General features: G+C 46.7%; 2 protein-coding genes across 3 annotated transcripts in view; both read left to right on the forward strand.

Annotated features, from left to right (window-relative positions):
• The first annotated feature begins 72 nt into the window (after positions 1–72).
• creb3l2 (cAMP responsive element binding protein 3-like 2) lies at positions 73–13,114 on the forward strand. The gene is given in 13 exon segments (XM_061762165.1): positions 73–323; positions 550–886; positions 8,634–8,904; positions 9,043–9,318; positions 9,851–10,068; positions 10,151–10,195; positions 10,197–10,298; positions 10,388–10,446; positions 10,613–10,681; positions 10,985–11,084; positions 11,219–11,348; positions 11,540–11,777; positions 11,922–13,114. Coding segments are annotated over 12 exon segments (1,668 nt in total). The 5' UTR covers positions 73–323; positions 550–787; the 3' UTR covers positions 11,983–13,114.
• A 1,146-nt stretch (positions 13,115–14,260) lies between these two features.
• Positions 14,261–21,272, forward strand: part of dgki (diacylglycerol kinase, iota) — a 30,055-nt gene continuing 23,043 nt past the window's right edge. The window contains exon 1 of one of the 2 annotated variants that reach the window (XM_061761943.1): positions 14,261–14,704. In XM_061761943.1, the coding sequence (XP_061617927.1) occupies positions 14,490–14,704 (215 nt within the window). In that variant the 5' untranslated portion in view covers positions 14,261–14,489. The remainder of the gene's footprint in view (positions 14,705–21,272) is intronic. The other variant, XM_061761944.1, reaches the window with a different exon arrangement.

Raw genomic sequence — 21,272 nt, forward strand, 5'->3', positions numbered from 1 at the left:
GAGGCGGGCTATCGTGTCTGGGCTTCTTGGCCTAAAGTGATTGGCTGCGGAGGAAGTCGCTCCTCATTGGCTAGTGATGTTTTACAGGTTGAACGAACGGTGACCCGATTGGACGACAGCTGCGCATGCGGTGTGTGAGTATCGCTAACGGAAATCTGCAAAGTTAAAACGCCAAGGTTTAACTGTCGTATCAAATCTTACGTGTTATTTGTTGTTGTTGTTGGTAGTATTTCATTTTAATCCAGGTTTAGTTTTATCGTAAAGCACCGCGTTCAACCGACCGCGAATGATTCGTGGTTCTGAAGTCGAGAGCACGACGAAAAGTGAGGACTTTACTTTGAAATTGGCCACCGGAAATGCCTAAATATTCGGCCTTGACGACTGCTGGAACTCACGAAACAGCGTTAAACTGTGATTTTCATCCAAACGTTGTTTGAATTCGGTGCAGTGACGTTGAAAGCGTAAAATTCACCCCAAATGCGTAGTTTGCCCGCCGTACACGCGATATGGTTCTACTTTGTGGCGTGTGACTCCACCCCCGCATTCCAGGTCGTCTGGTCGGTGAGGAAGAGGAGGCGAGAGTAGAGCGAGGGAAGGAAGACGAAGGAAAAGCAGCTGTGGATGTGAAGGTGAAGAGGAGATGATAAACAAACACTTGGACGTTCTTGCTTGATTAAGTCACAGACACAGTGCTGCACGTCGCGTCGACTTGCTTCCAAACAACAACAACACAAGTTGCTGCGAACTTTGAGAAGTGTTCAGAGGAGGAGGCCACCGGGACGCCGTCATGGAGATCCTGGACTCGAGTGAAGGCTTCCTGCACTGGGACCGCAACCTCAGCGAGCTGTCCGATGCCGGAGACATGGACTGCGCCCTCTACACCAACGTGAGTTCAACGCCACTTCTGCCATTGTTGTTGCAAGAAAGTTGTCAATGTGTGTGCCCTGCTCTCCCTTCACAAGTTGAGCCTTGAGGTCCAGGATGCACCCCCACCCCGCCTCCCTTTGAGGAAAATGTTTATACATATCAAGAAGAAGCCCAAACAGCATTTTAAATATGTTATCGATAGAAGATACACTGATGCGCTGCATTAGGTGGGTAATACAAAGGAATGTTCCTTTGCGGTGATAATATTGCTCAGTTTGAGTGGCATTCATTAACAATGTTTTAAGCATCGTACTGACAACTGTTTCCAATATTTTTGATAACTTACAGTGCATACTACAACAATAAATGTTCAAAGATTGCCACTAAAATTGAGCATACTTACATTTGTGAAGACAGTAATGAGAGTTGACATTGTGGATGTCTTTCTAACTAAAATATGTTGAAAAAAAGTGCAATACTTTTAAAATATAGACGCCTTCAGCATAGTGGTGATTAAAAGTAGGTATAAAGTGGCATACGTCTGAATTTCCATTCAAGACTGCGTGTCGTGCATGTGCAAAAAGTATCTTGAGGATTTTCCAAAATGGCCTTTTGCCTTTCTGCTATTACGTAACTTGCGAGTGTGCTCCGAGGAGACATTTTGGATCGTCTGCGGCAAAGACGGGAATGCAGCCTGCAGAACCCACATACGCGCACACTGTTCACTTGGGGCACTTTGACAGGTCCTGACTCGTGTGGTAAAGTATAACTGGAGGTCCTTTTAAAGCGATCCCCAGGCTACGGGGCCGCAAACTCCGGTTCCAGCTCAACTTTCCTTGGACAAATTAGACATTTCTACTTAATACGTGTAGACACATTGGTGGCTTTGTGTACATTTTGGGGTGCCTTTTTTTTTCTTACCGGGCACATTTAAATTCATGTATGGAGGGCCATATACTGGAATTGATGGAGAGAGAGAAAATAACACAACCATCCACAAGCCACAGGTTGAGGACCCGTGCACGACAACATAGCTTGTGTGTGTGTGTGTGAATGTAAAATAGACTGTACTGTTCAGAAACAGACTGGCTCGCTTGTTCCCCTCGGCTGACCTCCGACACCTCCTCCGCCTCTCTCAAGCAATATTGCCCCCGCCTTCCTGTTCATCTCTGTCGCTCTCTCGGCATGCCTTTGTGTGTGTTGACACCCGATTCCCCGCAAAACAATGCGGAGCCGGCGGCGTGTGCGTCATCCATCTGACGTCTGACAGTGACACCCGTCGTCATTCTCAATCGGGTTCCTCTGGTTGTTAGTAATGACTAGTAACTACTTGGCCCTCGTCGTTAACCCTGCGGTGTCACCATGGAGCCTGAAGCAAAAACTAGCATGGAAAATATTCACAATGGATTTACAGGGTTGGCCAAAAGTCGGTGTGTACTTTTTAAATTCATAGTTTTTTAGAAGGAACATGAATCATGGAAAATAATTTGGGTTAAGGAAGGTATAGTCTCAAGCAGAATTGGACAGGTGCTGAATTAAGGCAGAAAAGTGGTTTTAAGCGAAACAAGGAAGGAGGTCAGGAAGGGAGGAAATAATCCCTGGGTAAAAGAGAGTCTGAGGAAGGAGTCGGAAAGAGGCCGAAAAGGAAGGCAGAAATGTCGTTTTCTGCAAAGATAGGATTCAAGAATAAAAAGAAATGAAAAGGAATAGCTGCCAGCAAAGAAAACTGCTCATGGAATCGAAGGAATTGAGTCTACGCCCACTTTCGTCCCTCCCTGTAGTGTCACTTTTTGAACACATTACAACCACTTGTTGACTTTCCAAAATATGCAGTTTTCCCCATCGTTGGACTTCATGTTCACGTAGTTAACGTTTTTGTAGGAGCGTAGCGCAGGTGACGAGACCAGGCTGAGCTTAGCTGCCCTATCTATGTTTTGCGTGCGTCGTAACACGTCGCACAACGCTTCGATTAACACACTCATGATGTTTCTTTTGCGGGTGGAGGAACTGCACCGGCAGCATACAGAAATATTCCAAACGCACTCCATCAAAACAGAGCATTGTCATCCTTTTCTGACCTTTAATGGGGGTCAATGCTAAGCTAAGATGCTAATTCCTGCATGTACAGTATGTAGTAATGTGCACTCGGTGCACGACAGGAGTGAGGATGAGGAAGGCTTGCCGTGCACATGCTGCGGGCCTTTCCAAGAATGTGTCCTCTTGCGTAACCTTCGGCGTACCTCAGATGGACTGCAATGTATTGCTCTGCTTTTAGCAATATTAGCACACACGCGGGCACGCAGCGCTACTGGCGTGTGTGTGTGTGAGCAAACACGCAGTGGCAGAGTAAGCAAATGTTGGAGTGAGGTGCCTGTTCTCCGGCAGGGCAGGGCATCCTGCTCGCCTTTGGCCTCCAGCCCTCAGGCAAAGCAATGCAAGTCAAGTGCTGACCAGTCAGTACAAACACACACGCATTCATCAAGAAATAATGCAAACAAGCGCTCCGTTTCATGTGAAACAATTACTCCACAAAGAAGCCATTCAGCAAGTAGGCGGTAATATTAGTCATTCTTTGCAGAGGTAAAGAATATATGTCCGTGTTATATTCAGTCTTGGGGAGTAACAAATGAGATTACGTAATTGCTAAATGTATGGAATTGAATCCATTACATTACTGGGAGAAAATGCGTAATTAAATGCGTCGCTTTCGGAAACGTCCACATTTGTAATTTTAGTTCGATTTGAAAAATAGCTGCAAAAGCTCCACTTTTTTTATTTATTTGTATTTTTTGGGGGCATATCGCTTCCTCCTAAATCTGACGCTTCGATTGGGTCTCTCTGGTCATGTGCCATTCTGCGGTAGTCTCAAGTGTGACAATTTTTTCCAAGTATGACCTCAAAGTGCCACTTTGTGCCACTGTTGTGTTGCAACAAAGATTTGGTTAATTCCCCCCAAAATGATCTATTGTTTTCATCCACTCTTTTAGATGAGACATCCAAGGCTCCTGTTGATGCATTCATTCGAAATTAAGTAATCAAAATGTAATCAAATATAATTTGTTAAATTTCTCCAGGAAAGTAATTCAAACCATTGTAAGCAGCTACATTTGCAAAGTCATCTTCCCAACGGGATATATTAAACGTCTGCACGTGTTACACCACTGTTTGTGTTCCAATATGTGTTGCTTTATAACTGCTGCTGGTTGCCAATTGAGTCGAGTTGAGTTCACTGACGACAGACAAAAAAAATCGTCTGAGCAGCTGTTCAAGCCGCCGTGAAAACTTTATGGAAATTTTGGGGTTGTCTACTTGTGGCGTTTTGGTACCCTCACACTGTGGTTGGTACCCCCAAAAGTGGTCCAGATTTGTTTTTTTGAGCAGAACTTTTGCGCTGGATGGAAACGGGCCCCGAGCCACTTGGCCGCTCGGCCTTCACATGGCGTCCATGTGGAAGTTTGCTGGATTCTCAGTCTGATGCAACCGCCTCCTCCATCCCCCCCTCGTTCTCCCGACTGTGACAGTGGGCGGTGGCTTTCAGCGAGGGGAACACCAAGGTGGTAATCATCCCGTTTTTAGGGCATTATTACGGGTGCGGGATGTCCGCAGGAACCTTGCTTCTTCTGAGTGAACGCTAAATTTAAATGTGGGTTTTGGTCTGTTTGTGGTTACACCCCCCCACCCAAAAAAAAAAAAAAGAATCCACACAAAATTTAAAGCTACAGACTGCAATTGAACCCCTTCGTGTTATGGTTGGGCGCTAGGGCCTTTAAATAAAATCTCGAAAAATCAGATTTCTGCGTTGATTGATGTAGTTGTTGTGTAATCGTGTAGCATCAAGTTGCGTTATTACGAGTGTCATTCCGCATTTAGCTGAGACTTCAAAACCTGCTCATTAAAATCCCCCAGGTGCCCAGATGGTGCCCACATGGTGGTCGTGTCCTTTTATAGGCGTCACGCCGCCCGCTTCCGGTTTGCGTGTATGTACCCTTAAGGCTAGTTGGACCCCCACTTTTCCTTTTAGGGTTCCCCCACCATCAGGGTCCAACGCACCAGGGAACGCCAGTAAACCAAACGTCTTGTGCTGCGTTAGCGTCTTTTTAGTCCGTCCTCCGTTTGCTAGGCAGACTTGGCTGCCGAGGATTAAGATCGGCGACGAGTCCGGACGAGTTTGCCGATGTGTTTCGTCTTCGGCGCAGGTGTTGGCTGACCTACATTTTACCCAGCATGCCTCACGAGGTGATGAGGTTAAAGACAAGTGGAAAGCATTTGAAGTAACCCGATTTAAAAATAAATAAATAAATAAATAAATAAATAAATAAATAAATAAAATAAATAAAAAACATAAATAAAAAAATGTGTGTGTGTGAGAGTGTGTGTGAGGGATCCCCACTGCTAACACACACACACAGACAGGTGACTCACTGAGTGGAAGAAGTATGTCATGACTGACGGGTTGCCGTGACAATCCCAAAAAAAGCTGAGTGTGTTCTGCATGACCCACTAACACACACACGTTAGCTCAACCTCATCATCCATTTTCTATTCTACTTATCCTATTCGGGGTCGCGAGCACAACAAATACCAACATTATTTAATCAACAACAATAATGACAATCACTTATCATGATTAAGTGTCCCCACTATAGTTTTATTTTTTTTAGTACTTAGCATGCCAATTCTGAAGGTTTTTTTCCTCTGTGATGAAGTCATCCACTAACGTCTGGAGGTTGTTAGGATTTGAGTGGGGGGTTGCCTTCACCAGTGTGTGTGTGTGTGTGTGTGTGTGTAAGAGACAGAGCGAGGCCTCGGGATGGAGGGGATGGTTGGAAGAATTAAAAATCCAGACGTGTTTTCCATTTGTCATCTGCTGCATTCCGACCTTTTTTCCTCTCCGTGTGAGACCTTACCCCATCTCAGACAGACGCACACAAACTTCTATGCACGCTGGGGGACGTGACAGTGGCCCAGATAAGGAGTGATTCACACTTGTGACCTCGCGAACGCGTCCAGTGATGCCACAGCGGGCTCTGAGGTGCGGATGGGCGAATACGTTCATTAGTGAACGGACATTAAGACGAGTCAGCTATAAGTGGACACGCACGTCCTCCCTCGCGTCAAGATTATATTTCATGAGCTTCCTGGCTGTATTATCACCACGCTAACCATGACGCTATCTATAGCAGTGTGACTTTATCAAGTTTAGTTATGACTGAGTGATGTTTATCACCACCTTCTCTCACACAAGCACGTGCGAGTAAAAGCAGCAAAAAGTAGTCAAAAGTGTGCTAGCAGGTGACCGAGCAAGCTGATAATAATGCTGGGTTGTCATCTACAGTTTCTTTCTAGGTAGCCATCTTGATGTAACTATTCAATGAGCTAATAATGACAGTATATGTTTTGCTGCCTAACTTGATTGAGCTGATGATAATGCTAGGTAGCTGTTTTTATTTCCAAGTAGCCATCTTGATTGCTAACTAACAAACTAATCATTTTGCTTGGTCATTATCTTTTTTCCCAAATAGTCATCTTGCTGGTATCTAAATAGTATTAATCTCATGTTGCGATTTATCTTCTTTAAGTAGTAATTTTGCAGGTTAACTATGTAAATGTATGATATTAATGCTAGGCAGCAATCTACCTTTGGTACTAACTACCAAGTGCCCTAATAATAATGCCAATTAGTGCTATATTTTTCGAAGTAGCTGTATTGATGTTCAAATATCTAAATAGCTAATAATAATGCTAGCTAGTGCTCAATCTTTGCAGGTAGCTATCTCGCTCTCGAACTTAAGCAAGCCAATAAAAATGAAAACTAGTTAGCGAATCTATAGTTCTCAGTAACTGTATTGCTGGCTAACTGTCAAGCTAGTGAAAAATATTGCTTGGTCGCTAACGCTCTTTCGAGGTGGCCATCTTGGTGGCTAGGAAGCTATACTGCTGACTAGTGACTTGAATGAGCTAGTAGTAATAAGAGCAATCTAACCAGAGTTTCTACTAGTGAGCTTTCTTGTTAGCAAGCCACGGTGTGTTTTGCTGGTGTTTGCCGTTAGCTGACGGAATCCATCCACATGTGCTCAAACAAGCAAACATCTGTTTAAACAGCTTGTACGCCATGTTACCAGGCACTTTAGCTAATGCTAACGATGCTAACACCTGTGTGGAAAGCCGACAGCTGTCAAATAAAGGAGGAGTGAGATAGTGAAACCACAAACAAACACGCTGACTCGGGGGGGTTTTATCTTGACATGAACTCGTGTGGCGTGTTTGTCCTGTGTGCATGTCATGACGGATAGGTCACAGTCCTCGGGGTAAAGTGCACACTTGCGGTCATACGAAGAACTTTGATTGAAATGAGCAATTTACTTCATGCATGAAGACAAAATGATATAACATCTCTTGAGAGCAGTAACAGAGAAGAATAAAAGCATAGGATATACATTGATAAATACAAATTAATTTGCGATATCTTGAAAGAATGATGCTGTCTTATTAAATACATTTAATGTACCGGTATACATAAGGACTGAATAATAAATCAAATGTTTGAGGGGAACACCCAGTCCTTTGCAAAATTATATGTAAATGTCAAAGTCTTTCTATTGATTTGGAGGGCTTTTTTTTTGTATTTTTAAATTTTTATTTTGCAGGCCTGCTTCACATGTTGCATCACCAAACTGTTCTGCTTTTTCCACCCTCCCCGGCCTCCAAAGTGGCGTCTGGACATTGAAACGTTTACACACACACTCAACCATAAACGCACACGCTAGTTTGCGGGGGACCTGATTGAAGACTTGAGGGCAGCATTCCTTCCCAGCCTTACCCCGAGGACCCTCAATTGTCTCTGCATGCATGGACCCTCGCAGCTGGTGGGGGCTTTTATTGCATTATTATACAGCTAACTCTCCTTTCCGCTAGCTGTATTGCTTCCTAACTAACGAGCGAGCTCATAATAATCCAAGATAACTTCATTTTCTTCCACTTGATTGTTGTATTTGAACGTCAAGCCGTGAGCCTGAGGTGTGTTTGACTTTTGTTTAGTTTAAACAAGGTATGTCATATTGCTTTCGTGTCCTCTCAGGTTGAATAGTTTCTTGTGGAAATGAAAAAGCTCCTTTGTTGGCACGCCTTTGGAATATACTTGATAGATTCCTTCCTTCAACCGTGGGGAGGGGGTCGGTAGGGGGGTGTCGGGTTCCAGTCGACCCTAAACGCCACGCCTGTGTGAGTCGCCAGAACAAAGGGAGTCCTGTTTGTGTGTGTGGTGGGCCACGGCCCGCTCCGCTGCCCTACGTTGCGCACACATGCAGGAAAATGACAGGGAGTGTGCGTGTGTAGTTTGCGGTTCTGTTTTTAAGCTTTCTAATTGTGGGACCGCTCCCATTTCCCGTTCTTATTCAAAGACATTATTTTTACCTTCTTAAAACCACAAAGTTGCACACCATTCACTTCTCTTGCAGAGCTAAATGTCTGAAGGCTGACGACAATTAAGGCTGAGGATGTAGGTTGCCATGGCGACACGAGTTACTGCTCGATAGAGAGGGGCTAACAAAAGTGATGTAAATGTTTGTTTCTTGCTCTCTCACACTCACTCTGGGTGAGTGTGTAAACATTTGTTTCCCACTTTAAATAAGTCAGTGGGCCATATATGTCAGCACACTAAGAACAACACACACGTGCACAAAAGAAAGTGATCACAGCGCACCCCCTAGTGGCCATGTTAGTTTAATCCATTTGAGTAAATGCTAATATTTTCGTTTGCTGTGCAGCACTTTTCGGAGCTCCTGGACGACCTCTCGCACGACCTCTCGCACGACGCTCTGCTGGGCCAGCTACTGAGCGACCCCTTCCTGTCGGGGGTTCGAGGCGGCGCCGGACGGCTGGATGGCGACGACGAGGAAGGGGAAGAGGGCGGCGACCTGTGCATGTCGTCGTCGCCGCCGCCGCACATCGCCGCCGAGCACAGCTACTCGCTGTGCGGAGACAGCAGGCCGCAGTCGCCGCTTTCGCACCTGACCGGGGAGCGCGGCAGCGACGCAGGTGAGTAAACTCATTGTGGGGATGTCCACAAAAGTCGAATTCACTTCTGAATAATTGATTGGTTTAGGGAAGTGTCCCAATACTTTTGTGTGTACAATACACACGTCATGTCATCTCCTATCAATGGTTTTGCTGCAGAATCCGAAGGAGACTCGTCCGAGTGGCCCATGGAGCAGGACGAGCCCATGGAGGGTCTCCTGTGCGACGCCCCGTCCCTCATGCCCGCCCTCGCCCCGGGGTCCGCCTCGGGGCCCCAAGCCCCCGAGGACCCCGTCGTCGCCGCCGGCCCGGCTCAGACCCCCGTCGGCGGCCGCAACCAAGACAAAAGCATCAAGGTCAAGGAGGAGAAGGTCTTCCCGCAGATTAAACTGGAGCCTCATGAAGTGGATCAGTTTCTCAATCTGTCCCCCAAAGGTTAGAATTTAGATCCGACACACTACGAGTGCAGTTCGTTCCGTGACCACGTTTGTAACTTAAAACATTCATATCTCAAATCACTTTGAAATGAATAAAAATGCCGCTAATGAATTCCGCCCCTCCAAAAGAAACAACAATAATGTTTGTAATGGGTTTTACAATAAGAAAGATAACATATTGTACCTTCTTAAAAACATACAGATACGACATAATTAAATAGAATATAAAGAATTAGGTTTTGCTTCTATTCGGTGGACATTGTGCTTCACAGAGGCTAAATAACGTCTGTGGTTATTGTTATATTATCTGTCTATATGTGGTACGTGTTGCTCCGCCATTTGTGTTCATATATCCGTTGCTTAAAGCGTTATAACACCACAACACCAATGCTATCCGTTAGCCCGTCAATTGCATTTTGCATTGTTTGTTAGCATCAAGCTAAACGGGCTTCTGGCACCGCCGGTCCTTCCTCCCGCCAGGACTTTATTCGAAAGTTCTCCGCCTCAAACTGCTTTTCCTGCGTCGTCAGGTCTGGAGGCTCTGCAGATGCCCCCCACGCCGCCCAGCTCGCACGGCAGCGATTCGGAGGGCAGCCAGAGCCCCGTGCGCGCCCCTCTGGGCCTGTCCCGCCCCACCTCGCCCTCCAGCACTGCTCCGGCCCAGCCCGGTCTGAAGGCGTCCACCCGCGGGAGCTCGACCGCCACCTCCTCCTCGCTGTCCAACTCGCCTCTGCTCACCGCCCCCCACGTGAGGAACAGACAGCGGAGCGAGTGTACCTCATAAAGTGATTGGTAATCATTTGGCGGCGCGTGTGTCTGTTTGTGTTTAGAAACTTCAGGGCTCGGGACCACTGATGCTGACGGAGGAAGAGCGGCCGCACGCTGGTGGCTGAAGGGTACCCGGTTCCCACCAAGCTGCCGCTCACCAAGGCCGAGGAGAAGGCGCTCAAGAAGATCCGCAGGAAGATCAAAAATAAGGTGCGGCACATGGAAACATATGGTTTTCATATCACGTGAAGTTAATTGCCTTTCAAGTGAAAATATGATTATTATTTGTCCCCTGTCAGATTTCTGCTCAGGAGAGTCGCAGGAAAAAGAAAGAGTACATGGACACGTTGGAGAAGAAGTGAGTAAAACATCCACCATTTTCTGTAGTGCTTAGGTGTTTAGTTGACCCTAGGTAAATAAATTAACAAATCAAACAAAATAAATTGTCTTACATATAGTTAGCACCTTAAATTTTTTTTTTTTTTTTTTAAATGACTGACCTGCAGTACTACCCCTTTCCACAGAGTGGAGACATGCTCCAACGAAAACAACGACCTCCGCAGGAAAGTGGACACACTGGAGTGCGCCAACAAGTAAGAGCACGCTGCACACATGCAGAATAAAGTATTTATTCTGTTTATACATTATCCATAAATAAATTAAAAAACATTACGTAATGTTTTGCTGGATAGAACCCCTCTAGATGGCGCTGCCTTCCAGGGCCATCAAACTAGTTACGATTCAAAACAGCACAAAAAAGTGTTTCATATCACATTACGTCCGCTTTTTAAAAAAATTTTTTTTTATTAGATTTGAATGCAGAAGAGATAAATATTGGAATATTGGTTTGAGGCGTGTTTCTAATCCAATCATTTTCAATCAACCGAAATGTTCAGGTCCCTGCTGCAGCAGCTGCAGGCGCTGCAGGCCTTGCTGTCCGGCAAAGTGTCCAAGTCTTGCCGGGTGGCGGGCACGCAGACGTCATCCTGCCTAATGGTACGAGCGCGCACGCGTGCGTGCGTGTCATTGTATTGATCCGTTATTGACTCGCCAACCTCGGGCTGTTAAGCGGCTCAGCGCTCATCGGTGCGTGTGCGCCTCTTCCTCTTCTTCATTCGTCTTCCTCTCAGGTGGTGGTGTTGTGTTTCGCTCTCTTTTTGGGAAGTTTCTACCCCGCCGGCCTCACCTCCGGCTCCGGCGTGGCCGACGGCGGCCTGGCCTCCAAGCAGCCACCGGTCAAAGAGTCGTACGCCTCCACAGGTATTGAACGCGCGTTGCTATGGTTACGCTTTGTACAGTGTTACGCCTCTCGTTTGTGCCCTGCTATTTTTTAAGCGACCATTTTTACAGTACTCGGTGGTTACTAGTGCCCCAACTTAAGAGTTTGGAGGACTGCCGCAGTAATTTCTCGACATTTTATATTTGTTTATATTTTGTGTGCCTTCAAATAGTCAAGTCCAGAAGTTTGTTGTCCACCTTCGAGGACGAGCCGCCGCACCCACGGGGCCTGGGTGGCGAGTACCCCGACCAATGGGAGGACGCGGCTTCCGCCGTCGTCATGGCGGCGTGGCGGCGTTCGGGCGAGCAGCAGAAAACATGGGCGGGGGTGGACGAGACCGGCCGCGCGGAGACGCGTCCGCCGTTCAGGAATAGAAGCAACAAAACCAGTACGTCAGACAACATGCGCAGGTAAAACACGACCTCCGCCAAGGCCAAGCTGCTTCAAAAGCATCTGAGACTTTTGCATGAGCGCCTCCAAAACATGTTTATGTGTAAGTGCCACAGCAGCAAAAAGCCAAATCAATAAAACTGGCGTCGCACGTGTGTGTGCAGGCCTCTGGAGCAGAGGGCGAAAAGCATCGCGTTGGAGCGGAGCGTCAACGAGACCTCCTGAGGTTCCCGTGCCCACACACCCCGAAAATTTCCCAGCTTCAGTGTTCCCACTGCTGAGTTGGCTCTTTTCAGAAAGCTCATGTTAGAAGTAAATCTGCACTGAACAGTTGTGTGAGAGTTGTTTTGGTTCATCAGCAGCAGCATCATCTTCCTGCAAATTCCCTCTAATGGTGAGTAATGTAGCGTCTGTGGACAAAAAGAGAAGAGGACATCAGCTATAATATATTTATAGATTTTCTTTTGTTTCCCTCCAAAGATTATTGCTCTTTTTTTAATGTTTGATGTTTTTATTCCATTCCAGTTTCTTACATGTACATACTTTTTGATACATGTCTTTTTTTTCTCCATTATTTGTTACTCTTTTATATATTGTTTCCTAATGTGCCTTATAGCAATTCCTGCACTGATTTGACAGAGAATATTTGTAAATGTTGACAAAGTCCAACAAACCCAGAAAAGGGATGCAGGCTGTCTATAGTAAGCATTTGTCAGTTTAGCAAGATTAGGACAGATTTATTACCCGTAAAAGAATTTGGTACCTTGTAGCCTCGCGCTACGTTAAGTTAAGGTGACGACAAGGCGGTTGGGTGTATCTTCTTCCTCAAACCGAGACAAGAAAGCACGAGAGAAACGTTCGTGTCGTCCATTGAAAACTCAATTTCATTGTCATTGTCGCCTTTTTTTCTTCTTTTGGCTTTGCACACTTTCACACAATCTTTCAGCATTTGCCAAACCAAAACAAAAAAAAAAAAACTATTTTAATATCTATTTTTGGAAATAAGACTTGTTAATAAGTGACAAATGCCTCATCCTCGCCGTTTGGTCTTGGCAAACCACCGGTTTTACGAACGTATTACAACCTAAAAGATGTCAAATATTGATGTCGAGACAGAGAGATTGACAGGAAAACAAACTTGTCGTGACTGAAACGTGCAGCCAGTGGAGAACGGTCTCCCTCGTGTTTATTTACTTTTTTTGCTTGCATAATAAAGTATTTTCCTTAGTAAAAGCATCAACCTGTGTCTTGTGATGCCTGTTTTTGTCTACAGTGACAGTATGAAATGTTTCCACACGAAATATTTCATACTGTCAATTATGTCCTGTTTTTGAATAAAGAGATGAAAAATTTCAAACTTTTCAAATCTGATTCATTGAAGAAGACGACAGATTATTTGAGTGTTAAAATAATGTTTAGTTGCAGGCCGCCCGAGTCCAAACATTTCTCTCCTAATTCCTCAGTTACAGAACGGCCATGAAAACCAAAGAAGCGCCTCATAATGCCGAGCGTGAATCCCAAAAGTCCCGGATTGCTACATCACTGACGCGCTGGAGTCCTTGAACGCACCATACGTGTGCTCATTTCGAGTGTGTGTGTGTGTGTGTCACCCCCTGCCCTACTTTCCGAGCGATGATGCTGCAGAAAGGAGGAGAGGGAATATCCCACAATGCCACGCCACTTGTGCCCTGCGTGCATGCACGCGTGGATGCATGGATGGATGCAGAGGTTTGTGCAGTTGTGTTCTCCTTTCTGCAACTCGTGTTGAAGCAATTTTAAAAGCCCTCACAATTCCAACAGCGTGAACCGATACACTTCCTGCAAGTGCCCTTTCGCAGTAAAGCCTATGTAATAACCCCCCCCCCCCACCTCATTTGCAGATCAGTTGTGCCCAGACTTTTACTTCCAAGTGCTACATACTGAAGAATTCAAGGGCTATTTTATTTTTCACCTTTACTTTGTGGCGAAATATGTGATATGCAAGGAACTACAGTATGTTGAAGTGAATTGAGGAATTCCATTTCGACATAAGTAGCTTTTTGCCCTCATCTTATGGCATCTGGGTACTAAGGAACTATGTTGAAGTGAGTTGAGGAGCTGTATTTAGACAAAAGTATTGCTTTACTACTGCCGTATTGTGGCATCTTGTTGCCTAGGAACTATGTTGAAGTGAGTTGAAGGATTTTATTTCGACAAAAGTAGTTGTTTGCCATCATCTCGTGGCCTGTTGGTGGCAGGAAACAATGTTGGAGTGAGTTGAGCATTTTCATTTGGACAGAAATGGTGTTTTCCGAAACCTTTGAAGAGCCCAAGCACTATTGGAAGAATGAAAATTGCTTGATGGATTTGTATTGGATTTAAAGAAATAAAAGATGATGTAAACATGTAAAAACAACAACAAAACAGTCTGTAATTAGTTGGGTTAAAAAGCGCGTTTAATCAATGAAAGCGTTCCCAGCGAGTACGTCATCGTATTTTGAAGGAGGGCACAGTCAGTTTCCGGTAGAGTGACGTCACGCGCCAGCCTCACGGCACCGTAGAGCAGCTCGCCAGCGGCAGCCAGGCAGCTCGGGCTCCAGAAGAGGAGCGTCGCTGAGCGGCCACACGCTGGACCACATCCCCGCGGAGCCTCCGCCTTTTCCTCCCGGAAGCCTCGTCCGCAGTCCGCCGGCGTCCACGGGTGAGCCCTGGCGGCGGCGGCGGCGGGGGGTCCGGCGAGAGGACCGCCCGGCATGGACCCCCGAGCGACGGAGGCTCCGGCGGCCAGCCCGAGCGGGCGGCTCGCCTCGCTCGGGGCCGACGGCGGCGAGTCGGAATCCGGCGCCGGCTCGGAGGAGACCTCGGCGGGATGCCTCAGCGACGCGTTCAGCAGCCTGCCCGACATCGAGCAGGAGAGCCTGGAGGACAAGCTGAGGGGGCTCGCGTTCCGGAAGCAGACGTCCTATCGGTCAGTGGACGGCCGGGGCATATTTCACAATAGTTCGCAGTAATGTCCCCGAACGCGACCATACTGAGACGACGCTAATGTGAGATGTTTGTGGCGGCAGTGGGAGAGCGTGTCATCATTGTGCCCGTTGCTGGCACTTCCTTTATATATCGCCTTTAAAAAAGTGCTTTGACACGCCAGCGAAAACAAAACGCCAATCATTCTTTATTGTTCCATACACATATTTTACATTAGATAGTTCTCACGCAAAACCATAGTGTGCTGGCACTGTTCAATTGTCCCGCCTGTCACTATACGTCGTCGGCATAGATAGACGAACAACGGAACATTGTTTATAGCGTTGGGTCAAGATATCGATTCATTGATGACTTGCAAGATTGTCATCCCCAATTCGATATCGATTCGGCACGCGCAGTTCTGTCGTCATTCATAAAACAGCTGGATTTTGTGTGTGAGCGTGTGTGTTTAATCACACAAGAAGCATTGCAAGCGTTGACAGGGACGATGCCTTGTGCACACACACACACACACACACACACACACACACTATTGTGTGTGAGAACGCCAGCCGCAGCCTGACACCCTGGTGTGACTGGCAGCTGCTGTTGATAGTGAAAAGCGCACACACGCACTAATCAGTCGCTGTTGTCAGGAATGTGTGGAAGGTCTCAATCGATCACGTCCAATCAATCATTTTGCACCCAATCGTGTCACAAAAGTCGCTTTATTCTGACAGCCCACTCCGTCTATGATGTCATAAATGAGAAATGGTAATCATCTTACGCTAAGCTCAATTACAGAGAGCGCAATGGATAAAACATACGGTGGCGTTCCATGTTGTTCGTGTGCAAAATTGCATAAAAGTCCATTGGAAGGCCATTTGTGTTCATGGTGTTCTGTCACGACATCTCATTCATTTTGTCTCCCTTCTCTTGCAAACGTCGTTCGTAAGGACGGTGGGGTGGGAAAAATAATCTTCAAGACGAGTTTGTCTCGGAAGGACCACTCGAAATGGCCAAATTGACTGCAAAATGGCGGCGTCTTTTCAAGCACGGTTTTTGGACACTCATTTGTGGGTGTACCGAATTTCAAGCCGCTAAGAGGAACAGGCTCGAGGGGCAGAATTTCCAAACGCAGTTCCATCTCTGGAAATGAGCCTAAAATGGCTGCTTCGAAGCAGACTTGCTGTCTTTTCAAGCGTGGCTCCTTGAGACTTTTTTTTGTGGGTCTACTCGTGATAGACGTGTTTCCCAAAATTCATAGTGCTCAATGAAAGCGGCTGCAGGGCCTGAATTTTCAACCAATTCCGGGGTGTACAAAGGAAGCAATTCATTGTAAAAGTAAGATACGCTCCGCTCGTTTCCGCACATAAAGTGCCGATATTTCCTCGGGCGCGAATGACGGGGGCCTTCAGATTTCCCAGCAAGCTTTTCTGTGTGTTTTGCTCGCCGCCGAGGCGGCCACGCGTAGGGGATGGCGTTAGCTGATCATCGGCGGGTCGTTTGGAGCGTACCGCTGCTGCCAATGACCAAATGTGGACATGCGAAGGAGGCTGAGAAAGGATGCAGTGTGTGGAAGGAGAGCCTTTCTTGTGCCAATGTGTGTTTGTGGCGGCGCGTGTTGCGTGTCTGCCAGACATTCGTCACGCTCGTGTGTGCTTCCGGAATATTGTCCCTTCTTTCATCTATTCATGGACATGACGGCCCACCCCGGCCTCCACAAAGATGAGGTCTTTCTTTCTGTGTGTGTGTGTGTGTGATAGCAAATTAGTCAGCAAGACTCTCGGTGTGTAAGACGTTCGTCCAATTAGCTGCTCAGTCAGCAAGTGCGCTTCCTGTCTCCGTTACGGGCAGTTCAATGCACAGCGGCATCGTAAATGGCCTCGGGAGGAGCGTATGTCTGCGTGCCGTTCTGAAGAAATGGCATCTTCGTGTCAGGCTGCTTTTCATTTGGACCTCCAGAAGCGAGTCGTTCCGTTCCGTCGCTGCCTTTTTGCGGCGCACGAGCCCGCAGCAGCAGGACGGGATGCTGTAAAATTAGCACGAACGACACGCGCGCGTCAAAACGCTCACTCGCCTCTTATTCCTTGACTGACCGTTAACGCGTGAAGATGGCGACCGCAGAAAAGGGCTGCCGATCTTTAACACTGAAATGTGTACATTTTCAATCGATACATTGATACTAAATGGCTAAACGTATTGTTAAAGGAGCCTTTATCTTCAAGCCAAATGTCCTTTGTCATCGAGCATGCACGCCTGATCACAGTCGTCGTGACAACCAGCTGGGGTCGAAGCGGCGGGGGGATGGGGATGGCACAGCGGCCTCGAGGGAAGATTTCCCGACAGCTCGGTGACGTCACGCGGCCAACGCCGTCACGTATCACCGCGCGGCGCGACAACCCCTGGGAAACGACACTGGAAGTTTATTTGATTTTTGAGTTCAAATCTTTTACCAAAGTATGTTTTATATTGTATTTGTATTTCATTTTACTGTTTGTTGTTGTATATTATTAGAATTTGTTTGTACATTTTGAAGCAGCTTTGTCGTCGTCACGCCTGCCGTCAATTGTCTCTAAAGTGTAAGATGGCGGCGACGCGTCATCGTCCCTTCGCAGTTTAAGTGACTCTCGCAAATGAGATCAATAACGAGCGAGCTCTCTGAAATCTCCCTTAATGTCCCACGCGGGCCGCCGCTTGGTTCGGAAGTGCGCTTAAATTCAGTTTAACGAAGACACTTGGGATTTTTCTGATTTTTTTTTTTATTATAACTAAGCGTCGTTATGTTGGTAGTCGTTTGAATATATGTGAGACACAGGAGAAGAAGTCGGCAGCGTTTGGTAGAGCAAGCGTGTGCGTGTGTCCATGTTGTGGCTTATTTTGCCCATAATTCACTGAGCTGGCGTGAAGGGAGATTGGCTGATGGCTGGGTGGGGGGGATGTGCGCTTTATTAGTCGTCTGGCCGTAAGAGGCTTTTCCCACTTTGGAAAGGAAGCTAAAAAAAGAAAGAGAGGAAAAAAGAGGACAGAACAAAAAAACTAGAAGTTCCTGCGGTGCCGTCATTGGTCAATTATTTCTCCATCGTGTGTCACATCCACGGGAAATCCTGCAACACCTGAACGCATCGCAACTAGCCTTGCGCAGTAGAAATAAACACCATCGCAATAGTGAGAGTGACCTTTCTCTGTCCACCAATCGGCACACTGCAGGGTGTCTAGCACCGCTCCCTGAGGTACACCCTACCACCTGGGTTCCCTCGCGTCCTTCCAAGCAAGCCCATCTGCCCATCTAATGAACCTGCTGAGGTGACGCCAACTCTATCACCGAGGCGCCTTCTCACTTTGTCTCGCTGGAAAATGGCTTCTTACACGCACGCTTGCGCGCGCACATGCTAACTCCGGACGAAGGTTGGAAATTCTTCTTTTTATTCCGCCTGAGCGTTGAAAGCTGCTGATGATTGCTTATGTCACCGCTACGCAACCCATAGACATTCCAATGACTAGTTTCCTATTTGCCATTTTATTTCAGCTTCGACTCAGCGATACATAGACAAATTTTTTTTTTCTCTTTGTCTTTACTGTACTGTTCATAAGGAACAATGTAAAATTCCACCACTGTCAATTGAGATCCAGACCTTTCTCTGCATCCTGCTTTCTCGGGCGTCAACCTCACAAGGAGCCTCGCCTGCTTGTCAGGACGAGAGGTTGAACCGATTCGCCGACGTGTCGACGGCTTTACTGCCGTCGGTTTATTACTTGAGCGCATCAGCGGTTGTCCGGCGCAGTTATGATGTGCAGTGAGCTAGCTTGCGATGCCTACACCCCAAAAATACATCTTACCTTCGGATATTCTGCCGGTGTGGCTGCTTTAGAGCGCCTCGTTCTTGGCCACGAGTGCACGCGCCACATGGAGAGAACGGCAGAAGAGCGAAGAAAGGGGGAGAAAAGCCCGACGTGACAGCCGGCGTGTGGACTGGGGCTTCGCGGTGGTGCGGCGGCTTTAGAGCGCCTCGTTGTCGCAACGACCCGGAGGCTTTAAACAGATATATTTTCGTCACTCAAACATGTCATCGTGTGGAGGCATAAGAAAGATGCTTGACAAAGTAGCATCCATTTTTCCTGGTTGTTGCATTGGTATTTGAGTGACAGGTGATAGGTGGGCGGGGCCTCAGCGCATTGAGCGGAAAGAACGGCAACATCCTCCTCTTCAATGCGTTCAATTCACAAGACATTAATTTTCACGTTGCGGGGACTTGACCTTTCCGATGGCGGAATAGTAAAAAATGTCAGCTCGCGCTCGTGTGCGCGCGTTCGCGCAGGTAGGATTACGGACAACCGATCATATCTCAGCACTCCCAAAGATGAATCTCACACATACACACACACACACACACACACAAATATATTAAAAACGTTAAAACGCACACACACGTTGAGAGTACACTGACATTCTGCTGTTATTGTGCTTGTAGTTTGATCTGCTTTTCATTTGAGCTCAAACACACACGTGCACACACGAGGAGGCCGTACACGACGGCGTGCGCACAACCTGGCAACGTTCAGCTGCAGGGAAACGCTATAATTAGTGAGACAGCATCTTTATCCCAGTGCGCGTGCGCGCGTGGCAGTCATTAGCAAATGATGCATTTTATTAGGCAGATGCGACTCGAGGTTAAAGAGGCAACACGCCTCCTGAGCTCCAGTTGTCGTGCGTCCACTTCTGACTATTATTATGATGATGATGATGATGATCAGGATGCTTTTGTTTGCAGGTTTTGCGTGCGTTTATCTTAATATGTCACGTGCTTCTGGTTGCGTGGTGCGTCTATTCTCAGCGGGCGAGGTCAGAGATGCGCACGCGGCGTGCCAGTGCGATGCCTCCCACGCGCACGCATGTGCGCGCGCACCCGCGTTTAGAAAGGGAGGCCGAAGGACCATCACCGATTTTCTGGGTTCGTCTCATGACTTGCGCGGATTAGGTCTCCCCTTTGTTTATATGTAAATTCAAAGGCGTTGCAAATTTATGATGTTTATTAAAATAAAAAAAAACCTAACATTGTGAATTTCAAAAGTGCTTTAAAAAAGAGAGAGAGAAAAAAAGAGAAGTCGCAGGCCATCCTGTGCTTCACAGCGGCATCGCTGAGTGGGAGTTTTTGAGAAAAAAAAAAAATCATCTTGCGTCGTCATATCTAATATGAATTTGACCCTCACTTGAGTCAGTGTGTGTAATGGAGAGAGAGAGAGAGAGAGAGAAAAGGCATAGTGGGAGGATGGAGGGATGAGAGGACAGCGAGAGTTGAAGGACGAACCAGGAAGAGGAGGAACAGGAGGCGGATGATGAAAAGGATGAGTAGGAAGAAGAAGAGGATGAGGACCAGCAGGAGGATAAGAAGTGGAGGAGTGAGGAGGACAAAGAGAAGAAGAGAGAGGAGGGACAACAGAAGGAGAGAGGAGAAGGGGGGAGAAGTGGAGGAATGAAAGGAAGAAGAGGAGGAGAGGAAGTAGGATGAGGAGAAGTAAGGGAATGAGGAGGAATGAGGGAAGTGGGAGGAGTAGAAGAGGAAGAGGAGGATGAAGAGTGGTGGTGATGTCAAGGTCTTTTGCGTCTCCTCAATGCTTCTCTTCCTCTCGTTTCACATCTTCCCTCCTTTTTTCCCACCCTCACTCCTCCTTTTTAGCTTCCCCTCCTCCTTTCATCCACTCATCCTTGCCTTGTTCCCCCCGTCCGATGTTCAACGACAATAATGTGAATAATAATTGTCGTAATGATCATCGTCCTAATTTTACGGAGTGGCGTTTGTGTGGCGCGGTTGTAATCCTCTCGCGAGCGAAGGACGCGACGTGAGCGACGTGCCGACATTAGGAATTCTCAGGCTGTCTGATGATGTCATGTCTCGGTGAGCACTGATTGGCTGCGTGCAAAAGCAGAGAGGAGACCGGATACAATGGAAACTTTTAATAATAGCGGCTTTCCTTTTTTTCCTTTTTGTTTTTTTTTTAACAACCCCAAATGCGCAGGTGCACAAAGTGCACATAAATCACAACACAACGCGTCGACATGCAAGTCAACAATAATGCATAAATAATACAAAATTAATAAGCACTACATTTGATTTAAATGTAATGCCGCATATTCACATCATATTTAAAATTATATCCACCCTACAGACATGGAGACGGTCACAGCTCCTCAGTAAGATGCAGTAATATTATTATACTAATTATAGTGTGTATTCATATTTTTCGCAAAGGATAAAGACAATATATGCCTGTGAGTCTTGTTATATTGCCTGTCTAACACTTTGTGTTCAAATATTTGTTGATTAAAGGGTTAAAACGCTGCAATATCGATGCTAGTTTTGTTAGCCCCTCAATGGTGTTTTACATTGTTGTTTAGCATTAAGCTAAGTCTATACTCGCCCACTGTAAAATATATATTTCATGTTCTACACGCCGGGCGCAGGCACATTGTCACATATCCAAAAGGTGTCCGAACGTTTTTTCTCTCTTTCCTCCGCGCAGGTTACGTCTGAATTGTGTCACTTGAAGTGTCAACGCAAAGAGTCGGAGAG

The sequence above is a fragment of the Phyllopteryx taeniolatus genome, chromosome 22 (assembly GCF_024500385.1).
Source record: "Phyllopteryx taeniolatus isolate TA_2022b chromosome 22, UOR_Ptae_1.2, whole genome shotgun sequence".
In the NCBI taxonomy this organism is placed as follows: domain Eukaryota; kingdom Metazoa; phylum Chordata; class Actinopteri; order Syngnathiformes; family Syngnathidae; genus Phyllopteryx; species Phyllopteryx taeniolatus.